Source organism: Oreochromis aureus, linkage group 12 (assembly GCF_013358895.1).
Source record: "Oreochromis aureus strain Israel breed Guangdong linkage group 12, ZZ_aureus, whole genome shotgun sequence".
Taxonomy (NCBI): Eukaryota; Metazoa; Chordata; class Actinopteri; order Cichliformes; family Cichlidae; genus Oreochromis; species Oreochromis aureus.
The window spans coordinates 27,716,730-27,734,106 of record NC_052953.1 but is presented as its reverse complement, the minus strand read 5'-3'; the positions used below and the strand labels follow the sequence as shown (position 1 = coordinate 27,734,106).

General features: G+C 40.5%; 1 protein-coding gene and 1 long non-coding RNA gene across 3 annotated transcripts; one reads left to right on the top strand and one right to left on the bottom strand.

Moving 5' to 3' along the window:
- Positions 1-70: 70 nt before the first annotated feature.
- Positions 71-10,847, bottom strand: piwil1 (piwi-like RNA-mediated gene silencing 1). The gene is made up of 21 exons (XM_031743136.2): positions 10,708-10,847; positions 10,174-10,285; positions 7,769-7,874; positions 7,340-7,468; positions 7,023-7,237; positions 6,580-6,701; positions 6,270-6,350; positions 5,975-6,172; positions 5,742-5,850; positions 5,365-5,491; positions 4,971-5,088; positions 4,508-4,622; positions 4,241-4,428; positions 4,013-4,085; positions 3,592-3,792; positions 3,124-3,227; positions 2,899-2,969; positions 2,659-2,812; positions 2,245-2,370; positions 1,962-2,109; positions 71-534 (listed from the first exon to the last, which is right to left on the bottom strand). Exons 2-21 carry the CDS (start codon positions 10,240-10,242, stop codon positions 418-420), a joined length of 2,571 nt encoding a protein of 856 aa, XP_031598996.1. The 5' UTR covers positions 10,243-10,285; positions 10,708-10,847; the 3' UTR covers positions 71-417.
- Positions 10,848-10,979: 132 nt separating this feature from the next.
- On the top strand, positions 10,980-11,793 carry LOC120443104. 2 transcript variants are annotated; one of them, XR_005615142.1, is made up of 3 exons: positions 10,980-11,203; positions 11,331-11,398; positions 11,599-11,793. It is a non-coding gene; the product is annotated as an uncharacterized LOC120443104 (long non-coding RNA). The 2 variants fall into 2 exon arrangements; XR_005615141.1 differs by having other exon boundaries at positions 11,327-11,398.
- The last annotated feature ends 5,584 nt before the right edge of the window (positions 11,794-17,377 follow it).

Sequence of the window (17,377 nt, the reverse complement as noted above, 5' to 3'; positions counted from 1 at the left end):
ATAAAAAAATTAAATAAATTTGATATTTTGTAATGTAATATTGGACTGACTTGCTTTGAAATGCCAGGAATTACAAACTTAAGATTTATTTTCATCATTTGCAGCACAACAACAAGACTTAGACCTAGATGCGGTCTCATTTGCTTTAACTTTCTGCATTGATTTACTCACAAATCAATAAAAGGCTCAAATATAACAAAACCAAAGATTATAGATTGTCATCTGCCAACAAATACAGACTTTTGCCATCACTTAGACCCAAACAGATCCTCAAACTATAACAGATCAAACTGTTTGCTGTGAAACAGGGTTAACACTGAACTATCGGATTCAATTTGATCCGAAACAATTAAGCTCAAACAACAAAAATGAGTAAATAAGATTCTTTTCTATGCAAACTTCAAAGCCTTTTTATCCTTAAAGGTAGAAAAGCTGGTCATCCAGTTTCATACTGGGCTCTCTGTGGATGCTCTGACCCACAAGGAAAGCCAACTTGTGGGCGTACTGGCAGGGAGCGGGCACTCTGATGATCCCCTAAAGCACAAAGAAAAACAATCAGACATGACCAACATAATGTCAAAGGTCAGTGACATTCACACAGTCGGGGAAAATTATTTGATCCCCTGCTGAATTTATACGTTTGCTCACTTACACAGAAATGAACAGTAATTTTTAATGGCAGTTTCATTTTAACGAATACAGAAAAAACAAAACAAAACAAAAAAACATAACAGAGTTATGAATGGATTCACATGTCACTGAGTGAAATAAGTATTTGATACACAAGTAAAACACAAGTTAGCACTTGGTGAAGGATCTCTTGGCAAGTACAGCCGTATAGTCTGTCACCAGGTTTGCACACATCTCCGGAGTGATTTGGGCTTTGTCCTTTTTACAGAAACTAAATACTTTAGGTTTCTCAGTTGCCACTTGGGAACTCAAAGCTTAAGCTCCCTCCACAGGGTTTTCTATAAAATTGAGGTCTGGAAACTGATTAGGTCACTCAATGACCTTAATGTACAACTTCTTTAGCCACTTATCTGTTGCCTGGCCGGTATGTTTTAGGTCATCATCATGCTAGAAGACTGATTCGGACCCGCCTTTAGTCTTCTGTGCTCTTATCAGAAAAACACCTCCAAAGTACAAAGTTTCCACCTTCATGTTTGACTGCAGAGATCATGTTCTTTGGGTCATACTCTGCATTTCTTGTCCTACAAACACAGCGGGTTGAGCTGCCAAAGAGCTCAATTTTGGTTTCATCTGACCACAGCACTTTCAAAGCCTTCTCTAAATCATTTAGTTGTTCACTGGCAAACTTAAGATGGGTGTGCCATGTGCCTTCTTGGTGTCAGTGGTCCCAGCTGCCTTCAGATCTCTAACAAGCTCCTGGCGTGTAGTTTTGTGCTGATGACCACTTTTCTTGTGCACCCCATGAGGCAAGATCGTATGTGGAGCTCCAAACCGAGGGCAACTGATGGCCATTTTGTATTTCCAAACAATTGCACCAATAATTGTCACCTTCTTACATCCCTTTCCAGCCTTGTCCCTGTTGTCCTTTGACAGCTCTTTTTCAATTATGGTGGTGGAGAGGTTGGTATTGAAGAAATTGATTCTGTAGACAGGTGTGCTTTATACACATAATTAGACACTCTTGAACTCATTAATTGATTGTAATCTGCCAATTTGAGTCAGAATTCTGGCTGGGTTGTAGAGGATCAAATAATTATATCACTCATTGATTTTTGACTTATATTCTCTCTCCATTAAAATGAAATTGTATTGCTTTGTAAATTTTTAAATTGGAGTCGATTATTCAAAAATGTCATAATTTAATAAAAACTCCTTAAAAACATTGAGGAGAAAGAAGCCGGGTTATGACCAGGTTAGATGAAGACAACATTTTCAGTGTACAAAAATTAAAAAAAAATTTCTACTTAAAAAGGTCACTGATGCCAGCCTACCTGCCAGTTGTAGTACATGTGGCACAGCTTGTAGGTGAGCCGCTGCATGTGATCTGGCTTGAGTCCACTGGTGTCATACACGACATTGTAGTGGGTTGGTGAGACACTCCCACTGCGAACAGCCTGGCTCACAATATAGAAGTCATACCTAGAAAACAAAGGTGCAACAGTACTGTCACAATACAACTGCTACTATGTAAATATCAAAAGACAGTTAACAACTAAAACCAAGAAAAGGTGAAAAAGAAAAAGAAAAAAAAAAAGAACCCAAAACAAAACGTACCACTCTGGCCGGGTGACCTCTGAGTCAACGATGGTACCAGGAGGAGGATTGGACACCTTTCCATTTATGTGGGCGAAAAACCTGCTGCTTATGCGCTTCTTCACCACCACCACACTCAGCTTTGGGCTACAACAAAAGGACAGAGGCTCTGGGAAAGCCTGACACTTCTACTGAATAGTGTCAACTTTGTTCTTTTGATGCTCAGGAACAAAAGCTAACAGCACTACAAAAAGGTCCATGTTCCAAACAGTCATTTCACTTTACTGTCCTTACAATTCTCAAATCAAAGGAAGGAATCATGTATGACCATTTGTGTTATCAATAACCCCACAGTGCAAATTTAACTGCCTCTGAGGGCAACGGTTTTTAGAGATTTAAAAAAACAACATAACCGTTGGAGATGGAAAAACTCACTTGTAGTCTTGCCCCATTGACGTGATGGAGTCCATGATCTGCTGAACCTCATAGTTCACCACACTGTGCAACTGCCCATCCCCCACTCCATCTCGGTAAACGATGACACGTGAAGGCAGACAGCCGTTGAACCTCAAATACTCTTTCAGGGCAGCTGGAAAACAAAGTGTTAAGACAGTTTCTCTGAGATGCTCTGTGTATTTCAAAATAAAAGTTTTTGAAATGACAAAAGAAACTTGCCAGTCAAAGTCTTCTTCAGCCCGTCCATGATCTCCTGACCTTTGTGCTGCAGCACACACTTTGAGAACCACCTTGAAAAACATTTGAATCATTAACTGTACTATTGCATTCAAAGGCTGGGAAACCACACACACACACACACACAAAAAAAGCCAAGTGAGGTCCAGTTTTGCACATGTTGAACATAACCGAGAGCATTGCACTGCTCACAGTGTGAATTCCCACCTGCTCATGCTTTGGTTGAGACTGGCCACTAGAGCACCAATAGACCTTTTCCCAGCAGCGGTGTCATGGTAGCAGTCGATGCCCACGATCATCAGCTGTTTGAGCTGTACAAACATGACAATATCACAAGGGGCTGCCACAGCAGGTAGCTCCAGATTGTATGACTTAGCAGATTTTCTTTCTTTTTCTTAATGTTGGACAGCCACAGAACCATAAATGGATCCATGTCACCTCCAGAGATCAAACTGGGGATCTATTTTTAAGAAGTCATCCCAGGGACAGTCAGAGGCCTTGTGAACCCAATCAAACCAGTTTTGGATCAAAGGAGAAAAAAAAAAAATATTCTTATCTAAAGCACCAGAAAGTTTAATCAATTCAAAAGCTTCTAAAGCTACTACTCTTTGCTTTCCAAAACACCTTAAATTTTAATCTCTGACATTTAAACTATTTAGTTCATGTGGGACTTACAGGGATTTCCACACTCCAGAGTTCTCCTCCCATCTTGCAAGCCATCTGCAGCGCAATCTTGGTAGCTACAGTCATGAGTGCCTGAGGTCGGCTGAGGGTACGGGCCAACACACACTGGCTGGGAGTGGGGCAGTCCACACAAAGGAACTTCTTAATGCTGTCATACTTATCCTTCCTGTTGTTGGGGAGGACTACCACCACCTAAAAAACAGAAACACCCTGAGGTCTGATATCACTTTGGTAAATGTCAAAATTAAGATCCCTGATGACAAAAATGCATTGTGACATAACTACAATACACTGACCTGCAGTTACTGTCAGTTACAAAAATTTCTACAATTCGAGCATTTAAATGCAAATGTGGTTCACAAAAACTATTTTAGACCTGAAAACTGAGATGTGCACTTCACACATCACCAACCATCTCTATCTGGGGTCCAACATTGTGCCGCAGGGCTGCGAGGAGAGACTCCTGATGATCTTCATACTGTATCCTACAGAAAAACGAGGAAGCACGATAGCATTTATGAATTAAAAAGACAAGAAAAAAAGACTACAAGTGTTACAGTCAAAAATTCACTTTACATAAATGACAGTGCATTGTGATAAAACAATGTGTTGCAGAAATACTTAAAAATGCTAAACTCACATGACAGGTTTTCCCATGGAGATTCCCAGTGGGCCTGAGACTCTGCTGAGGGTCTGTAGAAGAGAACTGGCTTCATTGCTGTTACGACGGGTGTGAAAAAAGAGCCAGTTGCTCAACGGAGGAGCGCTGATCACAGCTAATCCACGCATCTCTTTGGCCCAGTCAGCGGCCCAGGGGTTGTAGTCATACTATGTGATAATTATATTAAACATATTAAATGAGCCTTTAAATGTATCTGTTTAATTAACTGAGAAGAAGAAATTATACCGATCTTGACCCCTGGTAAATCCTCTCCACAGGGAGGACTCTGCCAGCCAGATTTAGAAGTTGCTTATCAAAGCTCAGTCCCCACTTATCCAACTCGGCCTGTGCGTCAGCGTTCCTGTGAAATAATTTAAGCTGTAAATCAAAGCCAGGAATCTTACAGACAGAACATAATGACAAAAAAATTTGCAGTCAACTTGTGTGTATATTATCAGAACACCCAAAGTGTGTCTGAGATGAAGACAACTTCTAGGGAAAAAAATTCAGAGCTTTAATCGTCAAGATCAATTGAAAATATATACCTCAAAAATCACCTCTCCTTTTAAGTAAGCAGACTATAGATGTGACAAGTCCAGTGTTAACACTACATTCATGTTTTATATATTATTGCCTGCTATTAAAGACCACCTAGGCAATAACGCAAAACAATCTGTTTATTTCTATTTCATTAGTGACTGTCACCTACCTTTGTATATTAGTGATAAATCTGTTGAGGCGTCCCTCCCTCTGCTCTGGGGTCAGTCTGGTGTGGGTACTCAAGTCCTTCATGATGCTGAAATCAGCCCGCATCTTATCAGTCAACCCTGTTAAACACAACCAGTTACATTAATAATGACTTACCACAGATGTTTTCTGAACAAACAGATTAAAAACTCCTTGCTATCAATAGCCACTTAAGTATTTCAGAGCCTGTATACATATTCCACACTCTTGACTATAGTCTTGTGACCAGATGACTGTGGCAGTCAAAATGTAAAATATCCAATTCCTATAAAAAGTTATAATTATAATAAAACAACTGATGAACAGAGAGGCATGTTTATCCGAAAAGGGCCAAAAGGCACAGAATAAGGTTAAACCTGTTAGGTAGCACAGTTCTGGGATAAGCATGGCTGGACCAGGAGGTGGCGCTCCAGCAGGACCCATCTTCTTCACATAGCTGATCAGCAGCACCTGGTTTTCATCAGTGATGTCCAGGCCATATTGCTAAGAACAGGAAGTATAAATATTTGAGTGTGGACTGAAGGTGAGGCAATTTACCATGAAGTTACTACTTGTAGCACTTTAAAAAACTTTGCACCAGTCACACTAAATGTAAATTCTTTCTTAAATTTTGCGCAATCTGAATTTTAGCCCCTTATAATCTGCTGCATTTCTTATATTTGCTTTTGCCAGTCGTTGTCCATGTAATGAGAACCTGAGGGGTTTTCTTTAATGTTGAGTGTGTAGTACTCACACTCTTGTAGTAGTTCTTAAAGGAAATGTCAGCATCTCCCCTCTTGAATGTGTTGCTGGGAGTGTGATCCCAAGCAATACCATCAATCCTGTAGGTTTTGTTGTTGTACCTAAACATTGGAAATAAGCACAAGTATTAAGTCACGTATGATTACACATAAGTACTGTGAAACAAATGCATTAGAGTGATACACATCACAAGTACAAAAATAAGACGCTAAATGCAAATCTTACTTGGTGAGGACTATGAGCCCGATAAGCTCCTTCTCACAGATCTCAGTGAAGCGTTGACTTGCACATTGCTGCCTCAAGCTGACCATAAAGTCAAGGACTGTCTCACTGCGCAGCACCTTGTGGCTCACGTCAGTGCACATCATGATAGATGACTCGTATTGCAAGATGTTGGTGGTGTACCCTGGCCAGATGGTCAACCTAGCATAAAATTTTAAATAAATAAAAATAATACCAAACGTGTGCTGCATGATAGGCCTTAAATTTTAGTATAAGAAAAAAAACAAAAGAACTATACTTGTGCTGTGGGATGTTAAGGGGATCACTGGGGCTGTAGTAGTTGCGTCCAATCTGCTGCATGTTGAGAATTCTCAAAATCCTGTAGAAATTAAACACAAGACATTAAAGCGTCCAGTCATCAAAAATACTTTGGTGAGTTGTACCGATGTCAAAATGTTTGCAATTAAATGCAACTGTTTACTGTAACGATCAACAATCATAAACTACGAATCAGTTGCAAATCACTTCATTAAATTGGCAGATGCATTAAAAAAAATATTGCTGCAAATCACTTTTTAAAAAGAAGCTCTGAAAGGTGGAAAGCTTACCTTCGGAATATGATATTGTAAAACTGAATGCACACTGGTGAAGAGGGTGGCAGTTCATTCGTCAGGGTGATTGTTATCTGAACCTTCTCGCCATTTCTGGTCTCGCTATGGACCACTGTCTCCTAAACACGAGGGTTAGACACTCGATAAGAGGAAAATCCCGGTTTGTCAAAAGACCACAACTTTCCAAGCCACCAAGCAACGCCTTTGTCAACTCCTGTGCCATTTATAATTTAACAACTGCTAATTTGAAAGAATTACAGGAATTCAGTCTTTTGCAATCAAATAATAACTCCAGTCTCTCAAGAGTTTAACACTAACTGATCATACAGGCTGACTGATTTTATGGAAACCAACTTTTTACAATGATAACGAACAGGCAATTCCATCTGCGTGCACAAACACGTTCTTCATAACACGCGACCTTTGGAGCATCACAGTACCTTGCTGTGCAATCTGTTCGGCAGAAAAAGCAGAGCTCCATCGAAGCTCCGTGCTGAGCCAAGTGTTTCCTCATGCTGGAAGAGGAGCGCAGATCTCAGGCGTCGCGACTCCATTTGTGGTTTGAAGTCCACATGGTACTGATACAGAACCCACTGAGGGCGGGACAAGATGCGAAAGAAGTTTGCAGTCAGCTGAATGGGATTACCAGTTACTCCTGTGGAAGTGAACACACAAAGAATTTTAGTAGTAACTTTCAAACCTCGACACAGATTATAGAAAGTTACATTTGGCATCGTTTCGATTTAAAACTACTGACCGCATTTGGATTCCTTCACATGCTCCATTGCCTGCCTCGTGTTAACGCCTGCATCATGAAAATCCCGGCGGCGTCCACCTCTTTCTCCAAGCTTCACCTGCTGAAATCCAGCTGAGATCTGTAGAAGAGCTAATGAAAACAAATGAAGACTGTTAGCAGTCCACATGCACTAATATGAATGTAAAAAACAAGAAGGCAATAGTGTCGGTCTACAAATACATATTCTGCATTTTACATTTCTAGCAATGCACAGAAAGTGTTATCGAATCAGAGTGCCTTATTTCTTTCCACAATTAGAAGAGATAGTTTCCCCTGCAGTGCAGTCCTCGTCAGTTTACATTTTAAACTTTACTCATAAATGGAGTAAAGAAAGGAAAAATAAAGATATTTAACAAAAGAAATGTAGCTTGACTTTTTGTTTGACTGCACCTTCTGCACTGAAGGGTCCTGGAGCACCTTTCTGCCTCCCTCTACCACCCAGGTCCCCCGCCTCTGGGGGAGGGGCAGCTGCTGGTGCCGGCTCTTGGGCCTGACTCTTGAAGAAAGAAAAAAAAAAAAAGTTGGAGAAGTAGCTTTAAGCATGTTCATTCTTTTCACAAGAAGGAACTTAACTTTGCAGACACATTTTTGACAATTACTTTTAATGTGCGCATCCGAGAATGAGATAAATATACCAGAGAGAATGTTTTCCCTTTACATTTTCCACAGCATATTAATGCCCTAAGTTCTCAGTATTTCCTGTAATAAATAAAGAATTAAGCTTGGAAAAGAAAGTTTTCCACACCTTGGCTTGTTTCTGTATTTTATGCAACAGGGTGAGACAAAATTATGTAAAATCATTTTAATCTGGAAAAATTCAGATTTTCAGAAGTCCAACTTTAGAAATGTGGAAATGACTGCCAATGTGTACCATTTCACTTTTAACAGGTGAGGAGAACAATTACGTTCTGTAAATGAAATGCTGAGCATGTTCTATGCAGTACATTTCTTTTTCAAAGGAGTATGGGCAATGACAACAGTGAGTCCTGTGGATAATAGAGAGGAGACATTTGCAAATTCGAACTGTGACAAACATATGCAGAAATGCACTCCTGACACATAATTTTTCTTAATTTCACAACATTCACTTCTATTTTATTTATACAGCATGGGTTAACAACAAATTATTTCAAGGCATTTTATATAGTAAGGTAGATCTTGATAATACAAGCACAAAAACAAATGGAGCGACCCTGCTGCTGAGTGTTTGAGGCAAATTTCAGTATAGAGGGGAAAAATACTGGCAGTCGGCACTAGAGCTGGGCGATATGACCCAAAATTCATATATATTCATATGAATATATATTATAATTCATATTTTATATATATATATATATATATATATATATATATATATATATATATATATATATATACACACACACACACACACACACACATATATATATATATATATATTATAATTCATATATATTTTTTTAGCTGGATGGCGATATAAGATATATAGCTCGATATTTTTTTAAAGCCATAAAGTAAGAACAAAAAGAGAGTTCTTAGTCAAAGCTGTGTCCCAGATGTCACACAGGCACTTTTATTAGCATACAGCATAGATGTACATGAAAAAAACTACTCAAAAATAAATGAGCATTTATTAAATAATGATGCTCTATAAATAAAAGAAAACTGTTGTTTTGTGCATAACAAAGAGCTCACAATTGTGCAGTCAAAATGTAAACTAAAAGACGCTGAGCATAATAACATAGACAGATTTCACAGCTGCTCTGTTCCCAACTTCTACTGTGTGACTGACAGCCTGGAGTTTGAAATCCGCTTCGTAACCATGTCTCTGAACAGGAGCCATTTATGGTCCTTATACACACACAATACGGTAATATTACGTTGAATCACAGTACGTATCACTCCGCGAGGCTCCTCGGTAGCCCTAATGCTCCAACAATCCATCAAGCCGTTCAGCTCCGTAGCTTACCAAAGTCGAACTAAAACATTTTTTGACAGATTGCTGAGCGCTGTGTATCACATAAAATCGGTTCGCGGTCATCAAGCACAACCAGAATTCATACAAAAGGCGCGCAGTCAACTTTTGAGAAAATGAAAGGATTTCAGGCCGTGCATGGCGTTAGCGTGGCTAGCTCGTTAGCGTGGCTAGCTCGTTAACACGTTGACGCCGTCCAGCCCCACGCACGGGGCGATGCGCAGTAACTCATTAACGGAGATTTGTCGTGTCCATCTTGTCGCTGCCTGCAGGTGAAGCGATGGGGGAGGAGGGGGAGTTGTGTTCAGTGAAGGAGAGGCGAGGTCGAGTAACGTTGCGTAAAGACAAAAGTGGACGAAAGAGAGGCAAACTTGCGGCTCCGCAACTATAATTATAACGTAACATAGACTATATCGATATAAAGGATATTGTCACATCTTATATCTCATATAAAAATATATCGATATATCGCCCAGCTCTAGTCGGCACTGCCATCCCTCAACATTTTAACAGATACTCATATGGTATCAATTTGAAAAGCTTAGATGATTTCCTTCTCGAGTTATTGAATTCACAAACTTAGTCCAGGACGCTTGCCCAGCGGTGTGAGGACAGCCTATCAGCCTTTTCCGGGTGAGGGGTACAAAAAACAAACAAACAAAAAGCCCATAATAACTTGTTGACATTACAGATACAGACCACTGGGTAATATAAGGTTTGGCACAGTAAAATTAAGCCTGTTGTCTTTCTACTCCTGCTGAATCAAAGTAGTTATCCAGCATGTAATGGGAATGATTCTTTTTAAAGGATTATTTAACTGTAAATTCAAAGGTGTCCTTACCGCTCCAGGTGCTGCAGTCTCCTGCCCACGCGCTCTTCCTCTCGATCTTGCTCGTGCTCTGCCAGTCATTTTAGCCTCCTCTCAATTTTAGCGGCTGATGAAAAGCGACACTCTAAATTTTCAGCGATAAAAAAAAAACTACTTATTTTTTGCCAACCAAAATATACCCTTGCAAAAACATCAAAGCGCTCTACTTTTACCCCGCCGCCATTTTGTGATCAAGTAGCATCGTTAAACCTGATGCTAGCTAATGACCACATGCTAACGAAAAATCTGATTTTAGTGTGCGTTTGTTTTACAGAATAAAACGTGGCATTCTTGTTAGCACGTTAATTACATGCGTTATCCAAGATTTTGACTTTAAGTTGTAGCGTTTTTTGTCAAATAAATACAGACCAAAGCGTTAGCTAATTAACATCAGCCCATTAACAGTAAGGCTATCGTTAATCGATTTCAATATCAACTTTAAGAGTCACTCTCAATATTTATGTCGTTTTCAACACATGTTGTATGATATTAACTAAGAATACTCACTTTGTATTATTTTCTTGCTTATTATGAACCGTCCTAACTTTCCCTTACAGGAGGTGTGCCGATCAAAGAGGAAAATGAAATGTGCACAATTTACTTATAGGCCGCATCACTGAAAAAATTAATACGCTACTGAGTTTCATCGACTTTCTCAACAAACGTCTTGAGATTAAATAATGTATTTAATCCACATATCATCCATATATTATAATTATATCCGGGCAAAACGGACACGACCATGACGGGATACTTGGAATTACAAAATGCACAACCCCCCCCCCGAACTATGTTTTTAAGCGGAGTGATTTAACCTGATACGGTGGTTGTGTGTGCATTTTTTTTTAAAACAGTGTGATTTCAATTTTGGCCACTAGATGTCAGCAAAGCTGTATAATAAAATTTACAGACTCAGGATGGCCGCTAACACAGTTCATCCAGCCTCAGATGCCGGCCTTAAACATATGGTTGCTGGTTGTTGGCCTGAGATTTCACCCGACAGGTCAGTAAGAGCAAGAATGTTTCCTAAAATTTCACCTTGACACGGATGACTTAGAGTGTGTACACTATATAACATAATCTATAAAAGACTATCTTCTTAAAAATAACCTATCAGTTCTTTTAGCTAGTATTAAACCGAATGAAGGTGAACAAAAGAGGGCTGTACACCTCACTGAATGAAAGTCAAGTGATAACGGTGAGTGATCTTTTCATGACTATATAGATAAGGGCATTTTTCCAAGGCAATGAAGGCTTTGTGTCATTCAGTTTCTGTGCAAATGTAAACTTATCACCATGATGACAGAAATGTTAATCCAGAAATGTGTTAAATGGCTTACACAAAGTCAGCAGTTTCTTTCAAGACCTACCTAATCATGAGCCATTATTTCCTCACAGACTTTGCCTCTCTTCTCAACATCCCACCATTTAAAACACAACTTGGCACCTCAGAGGGCATTTTTTAGGAAGATATACGCAAGTCTTTCATGTCTGAGATCTAAGAGTGATTACATATTCAGACCTGAGGGATGAATCTGCGAGGACCTGCTTTAGTCACTGTTTACCTGCTGGAAGGAGACTGAAGGGAGCTAAAGGCAGAGACATCAGTGTCATCAAGTCAAATTGTTTGGTAAAAAACAGGAAAGGATGTAACAATCTAATAAAAAAAAAAAAAAAAACCCAAAAAGCAAACCTCCACTATGATGTATGTCTCTGTAAGCTCATTAACAGCTACAGATGCAATTCAGCATTACTCACACATCAATATTAGGTTTCCAAACAACATGCACCTTCCAAAAACGTTCCAGTACTGTAAAAGCTTTGATAAAGGAGGAGAAAAAAATGTTCAAAAACCACCCTATCTCTTAAAAAAACAACAAAGGCCACTGAAAAAAGAAAAACCGGTGGAAAAAATGAAAGAAAAAGAAGAAAACGGGGCCAGAGAGAGGACTGCAAGCTGAGTGGTGTGAGGCTGAGAAAGGTGCACCCTGCCAGGGACGTTGATGAATGCGCTTCAGGCTTCAAGCTCGCCCTGCAGCCCCCAGCGGTGCGGATTCCACGCTTACGCTAATCATGCTCTGCGAGATGCTACGGCCCCGAAGCTGATGAAAGGAAACACGCAACACAGTTAGGCTATCAAAACTGGCTGCACAGTCACAAACACACACTCCTCCATGTATCATCAACACAGCCGAGAACATCGTCATTGCCGTCAACAACGTGTCTTCATATTGATATTCATAGTTTTCAACCTAATTTCCTGCCTTTGTCATTTAAAAAAAAAAGCCAAACAGCATCAAAGCTTTCCTTCAACATAAATCGCAGTGGCTCCATTAAGCTCGAACCCCTGATTGCACAAACCAGAACAAGAGGGGATTCTGCATATTAAGGATCTACCGTGCCACAATGTCAGTAAGCGGGTTAGGAAAATTAGATTATTCTCTTCCCTGCCATGGAACCTAATCTGCTCCGCATCAGCGTGTTCCCCTTTAAAACAATCATGAGATTTCATACAAGCGGCACGACACTACAGGCATATTCTGCATGTCATGTCTACGCATTTTAAGCTTTTTTGTGGCCTTAGGGGTTGAGGTCGGGGATAGAGATGTACTTCACGGCATGAAACAAAACAGAAAAAGATTGGGGTCGGGGGGGGGGGCGGGGGGTGCAGTAAAATGACTTTGCATTTCATGATGCATGGCTGCTTAAAATGATGCAGCCATGCACTGCATCACAGTGGTAAAAAAAAAAAAGAGTTATTTTTCACCACGGGTATCCAAAGCCCATGCAGAAGAAGCAGTCAAAGCAGACACATAGTTTGTAAAATCTAAAACAAACTGTGTTGGTCTATTTATAATGAAGACGGAAAACAGTTTCCGGCTTTGTTAGTGATGCCGCACAGCTGGTGTTGTCAGAATCGCTGAGGTTCAATACCAACAAGCAGTCCTCCGGAACAAGGAGAAGATAATTTCCAAGCAGTCGAAAAATGCCAAGGGAGAACGCTTTTCTTCATCAATACATTTGAGCTTTTGCTACATTTCTAGATTACGCTGTACCACCTTAAATCATTAATAAGCTATAAATTGTACTCTATCAAACTTAAACACAATATGAAAAAAAAGAAGAGGAGAAAATATTATAAAGCACATCCACTTATTGGAAAAGACATTAAACCAGAGTAATAGCTTTGCACATATTCCAGCATGCAATCTGTGAAAACGCTGCCATCCTTTATCAGTTTCATATCCAACCGTGTGGATCTGCACACTGAGATAAACAAACAGTATCGAATATTTAAGTCACAAGATTCTCCTATTTGATGTTTTAACTGAATAACGTTGGATATTTTGAATACACACTGGTATTAACAGTGAAATGAAGAATGAAGACGGCTGAGAAAACTCAATGTGCTGCTCTGCGTTAGCTCTGTGAGGGAAGCGTGAGCTGTTCAGGGTGTAAACCACATTTTTCCCAGTGTCAGCTGAGATGCACTCAGTACTCCTTAACCTTAACTTGGATAATGGAATGTTTAAATTATCATAATCAGAGTCTAGTAGTTGATATTCATGCAGTTTGAAGCCCTGGTGTAGTTACCAGGAGTGTGCATGTTCCTACAGTGCCTGCATCTCATGTGAAGTTACTGGCTGTGTGAATAGACCCAGACACTGGTTGATGACTGGATGAATTGTCTATGTACTGTGAAACTTAACATTACTTTAAAGTAGCTTATTGTAGTTGCTTGCTTGCGCTCACTGAGCCTCCTTCTGCCTAACGTTTCCCTCAGTTAAAAGGGAGGTTTTTCCTTCCCACTGTCGCCAAGTGCCTGCTCATCAGGGGTCGCTCGATTGTTGGGTTTTTCCATATTACTGCAGAGTCTTATAACATTAAGCGCCTTGAGGAGACTGTTATTGTGATATGGCGCTATATAAACAAAACTGAACTGAATTGAGCTTCCCTGTTTTTTTAATGTTGAAGTTGTTTCTCTGGGCAACTAAGCGTCTGGTGGGGGAGAGAGACAGGATCTTACTGGACAAAGCGAGCCTTAACAGTGGCTTAATTTTATTGTGTGCGCTTCGGATGTCGAGGATTTTACATCTGACTTACAATCATTGTCCGCGCCACACTTTCGAGCAAAGCCGACAACTATATAAATAATACTTTAAAAACCGCAAAGCACGGCTGAATTGTCGAACTGTTTAAACCAAAACATTTACTTGTCGTGAATATACAAAACCCTTTTTTCATAAGTGATCCTTCTCCTTATCCACACTTCCTGCAAGCATGAGCTCCAAGGACATACCCTATTCAAGCTTTTTTTTCCTTTAGTACTTGGCAAATACTGTTTCCTGTTCATTTGATTAAAAAAAAAAAGCCTCTGGCTTGTGGCGGCCTTGACTTGTTAGAGATTATTTGTGTACATAGATACGGGACATCTGGGTAGAGAAAAAGAAATAGGCCCTGATGTATCCACTGAATACTGTAAAGGTGAAAAACTGTCAATCTTTTTTGTGAGTTTGCTATGAGGAAGTGATAGCTGTGAGCTTGTTTTTAATACTGTGTTTATGAATATACCTGACATGTTCAAACCCTACCCAGCCCAACCTTTTTTCTCCCTTTTTTTTGGGAGAGGCAGGGGGTTGGCAGGAGGAGGCCTTTGCTGACCATAGCAGACTCCTGCAGAGGCTGAACCCCCCTCCCTTGGTGCTGGCCTCAGTGAGGATCCCATGTGATCTCTGAAAAGTCAACAAGGGTTGGTCCACAGCTGGGCCGCAGGAGAACAGAGAGCAGACACGTAGCAACACCCTCCTACTGAGAGCAGCCGAGCAAAGGGAGGACTCGGGGCCTGCATGGGAATCTACTGTATTCTTCCTCCGTGAAATGTGAGCAGACAGCAGGGTGGAATCTTCCCCAATTCAGTTTTAGCGCCCATTTTAGTTTCCATGCATGCTGGACTCCATCACCTCGTCTTTTCCAAGCAAACTCCCCGTGTGCGGCAAAAGCCACTGCACAATGGACACACGGTGGATTTAATTTCGAGCTAAGATTAAGTCGCCTTCAGCATCACTGAAACTTTCTGAGGATTTCAAGTTAAAATCTCAGTGGTTATGCTTCTCCGTAGTCCGGAGCATTGGTTTGAACAAAGGTGCAGTGAAGCATCAGCAGCAAAGAATCTAATAAGCACAATGTGGGAATAAAGCAGAGGGGAGTGAGCATCAAAGGCAGCCAGGCACAGCATGACTGGCATCAGTCTGAACTCCCAACCTAGGACACTCAGCATGCTCTTCAGCAATTGCCCCCTTTAGACCAGTCCTGGGCAGTAATTAAAACCATCATTCCCACTGCCTCGGCATCTCATTAGCCACAGGACCCCAGGCTTTCATCCCTACTTGTCCATAAATATCACAACTCCGCACCAGCAATGATGAGTCCCACAAACCAAAACACACGTCCGTAAATCCTCGGAGCTGAACAGAGCATTATCTGACTATCATCCAACTCCAAAGGAACTGCGGGAGATCACAGAAGCCGGTCTATTCATGTCCACCGTAATTATTAGTGCACCAATCAGAGATAATTTGGCAGGAAACTGTCACCCTGCTGTTGGCTGATTAAATCTACCTGTGCAGCAAACAAAAACTAAACGCACATATGAAAGAGAAACCAAAGTGTAGCGTGATGCATTCCCTCTGCAGGGGAACAAAAAAATCCGTTTTGTTTTTTTCTGTTTTTGTATGATTTTGTTTTCAGCTGCAAACATCAACCAGTGTTTGCGACGGAAACATCAAAAAAAAAAAAAAATGAGGAGAAACTGATACATTTGAAACTCCTACCCTTTCACTATCAAAGGGAGGATTTGAAGTGGGCGAGTATCGGTTGCAGTGGTCAGATTTAGCACTTTGGCTGTAGATAAAAAGAAACTCTTCTTCCCATGTTTAATTCAGTATGAGCCATGACTAACTCATGTAATATACTGGGCCTCTGAAGTCAATCGCAGGCTGCTTCACTTGCTTTGTGTGCCAGAGACAGAAATGAATGTACCTCAGCACAGCACAGCGCAGGCTTGCGAGTCAAGGAAATATGTCGCGATAGGTTTATTTTATACCCTGCTAAATCAGTTCTATAGCATAGCAGCAATGCGGAGCTGTGCTAAAACCGTAATCCACTGCATATTATTAACCTACTTGGCATCACTGCCAGGATGTTTTAGTGCATTAGGATAAATGCAACAGAGCTAACGGATGAGACAGGGATGTAAATAAAAGCATTGTTTCTTTGAGCTAAGCAGTGCCTGTCTGTCAGTGGCCAGTTCTCAAAACACATAGTGTACACTGCCTTGGGTTTTTAACCACAGAGTAGTTTATCAAAGATATTTCAAATTGCTGCAGATGAGGTTTGGAATATATTCTCTGATCCTCTGAAGAGCTGCTAAATATTTGCAGGAAGCCCCACCCAAACACATAAAGCCAGGCCAGTCTGTTCTTACAGAGTGCTGTCACACAGTCCTCACAAACATGACAGCCACTCCTCCTTCTGCTGCACAAGTATGCATGCATGCATGTGTGTAGTGTATGTATTTGAAATGGAGTCACCCCATTCTTTGGCCATGGGAAGCCTCTGATCTTTTACTGGCACAAAGACTTGTGCAAGAGGAGGATGAGCTCCCAACCTTTGTCAACATCCACCCTGAATGCGTTGCTTTTTTCACTAACCGCAGTGCATTGTTTATGTGAGTGTTTGCGCAGAAAAAAAAGGCCTTCATGCCACAAGAACCATTATAGATCAGGTCCCTATTTTCTCTTCAGCGCCATTATGAGTCAGTCAAAATTAAAACCCAACCAGAAGCTGGTTCTCAGCCAAATTCAGCTAACTGACTCTCTCCCGCTCTGTTTCTTTGAGAAGCCTTTGATGTTAGCAGGGGGCTTTTGCACTCGCAGTGATGGTAACGAATGATACTTTAAGCGATTCTTTTTTATCCGGCGAGCTTAATGAAAGATTAATGGGTTTGATATTTTCCCTTGTTTATATTTTATTTAAAAAGTAAGCCGTGGTCCTTGGAACCTGTTAAAAGCTTCTTGGTAATGAGTTTATGGATCAGTGGAAGTCATATTATGGTCTTTGGCTCAAAACACAATAAGAAGTGTTGATTGTCTTTTTAGTAACACTGTCTTTACATGGA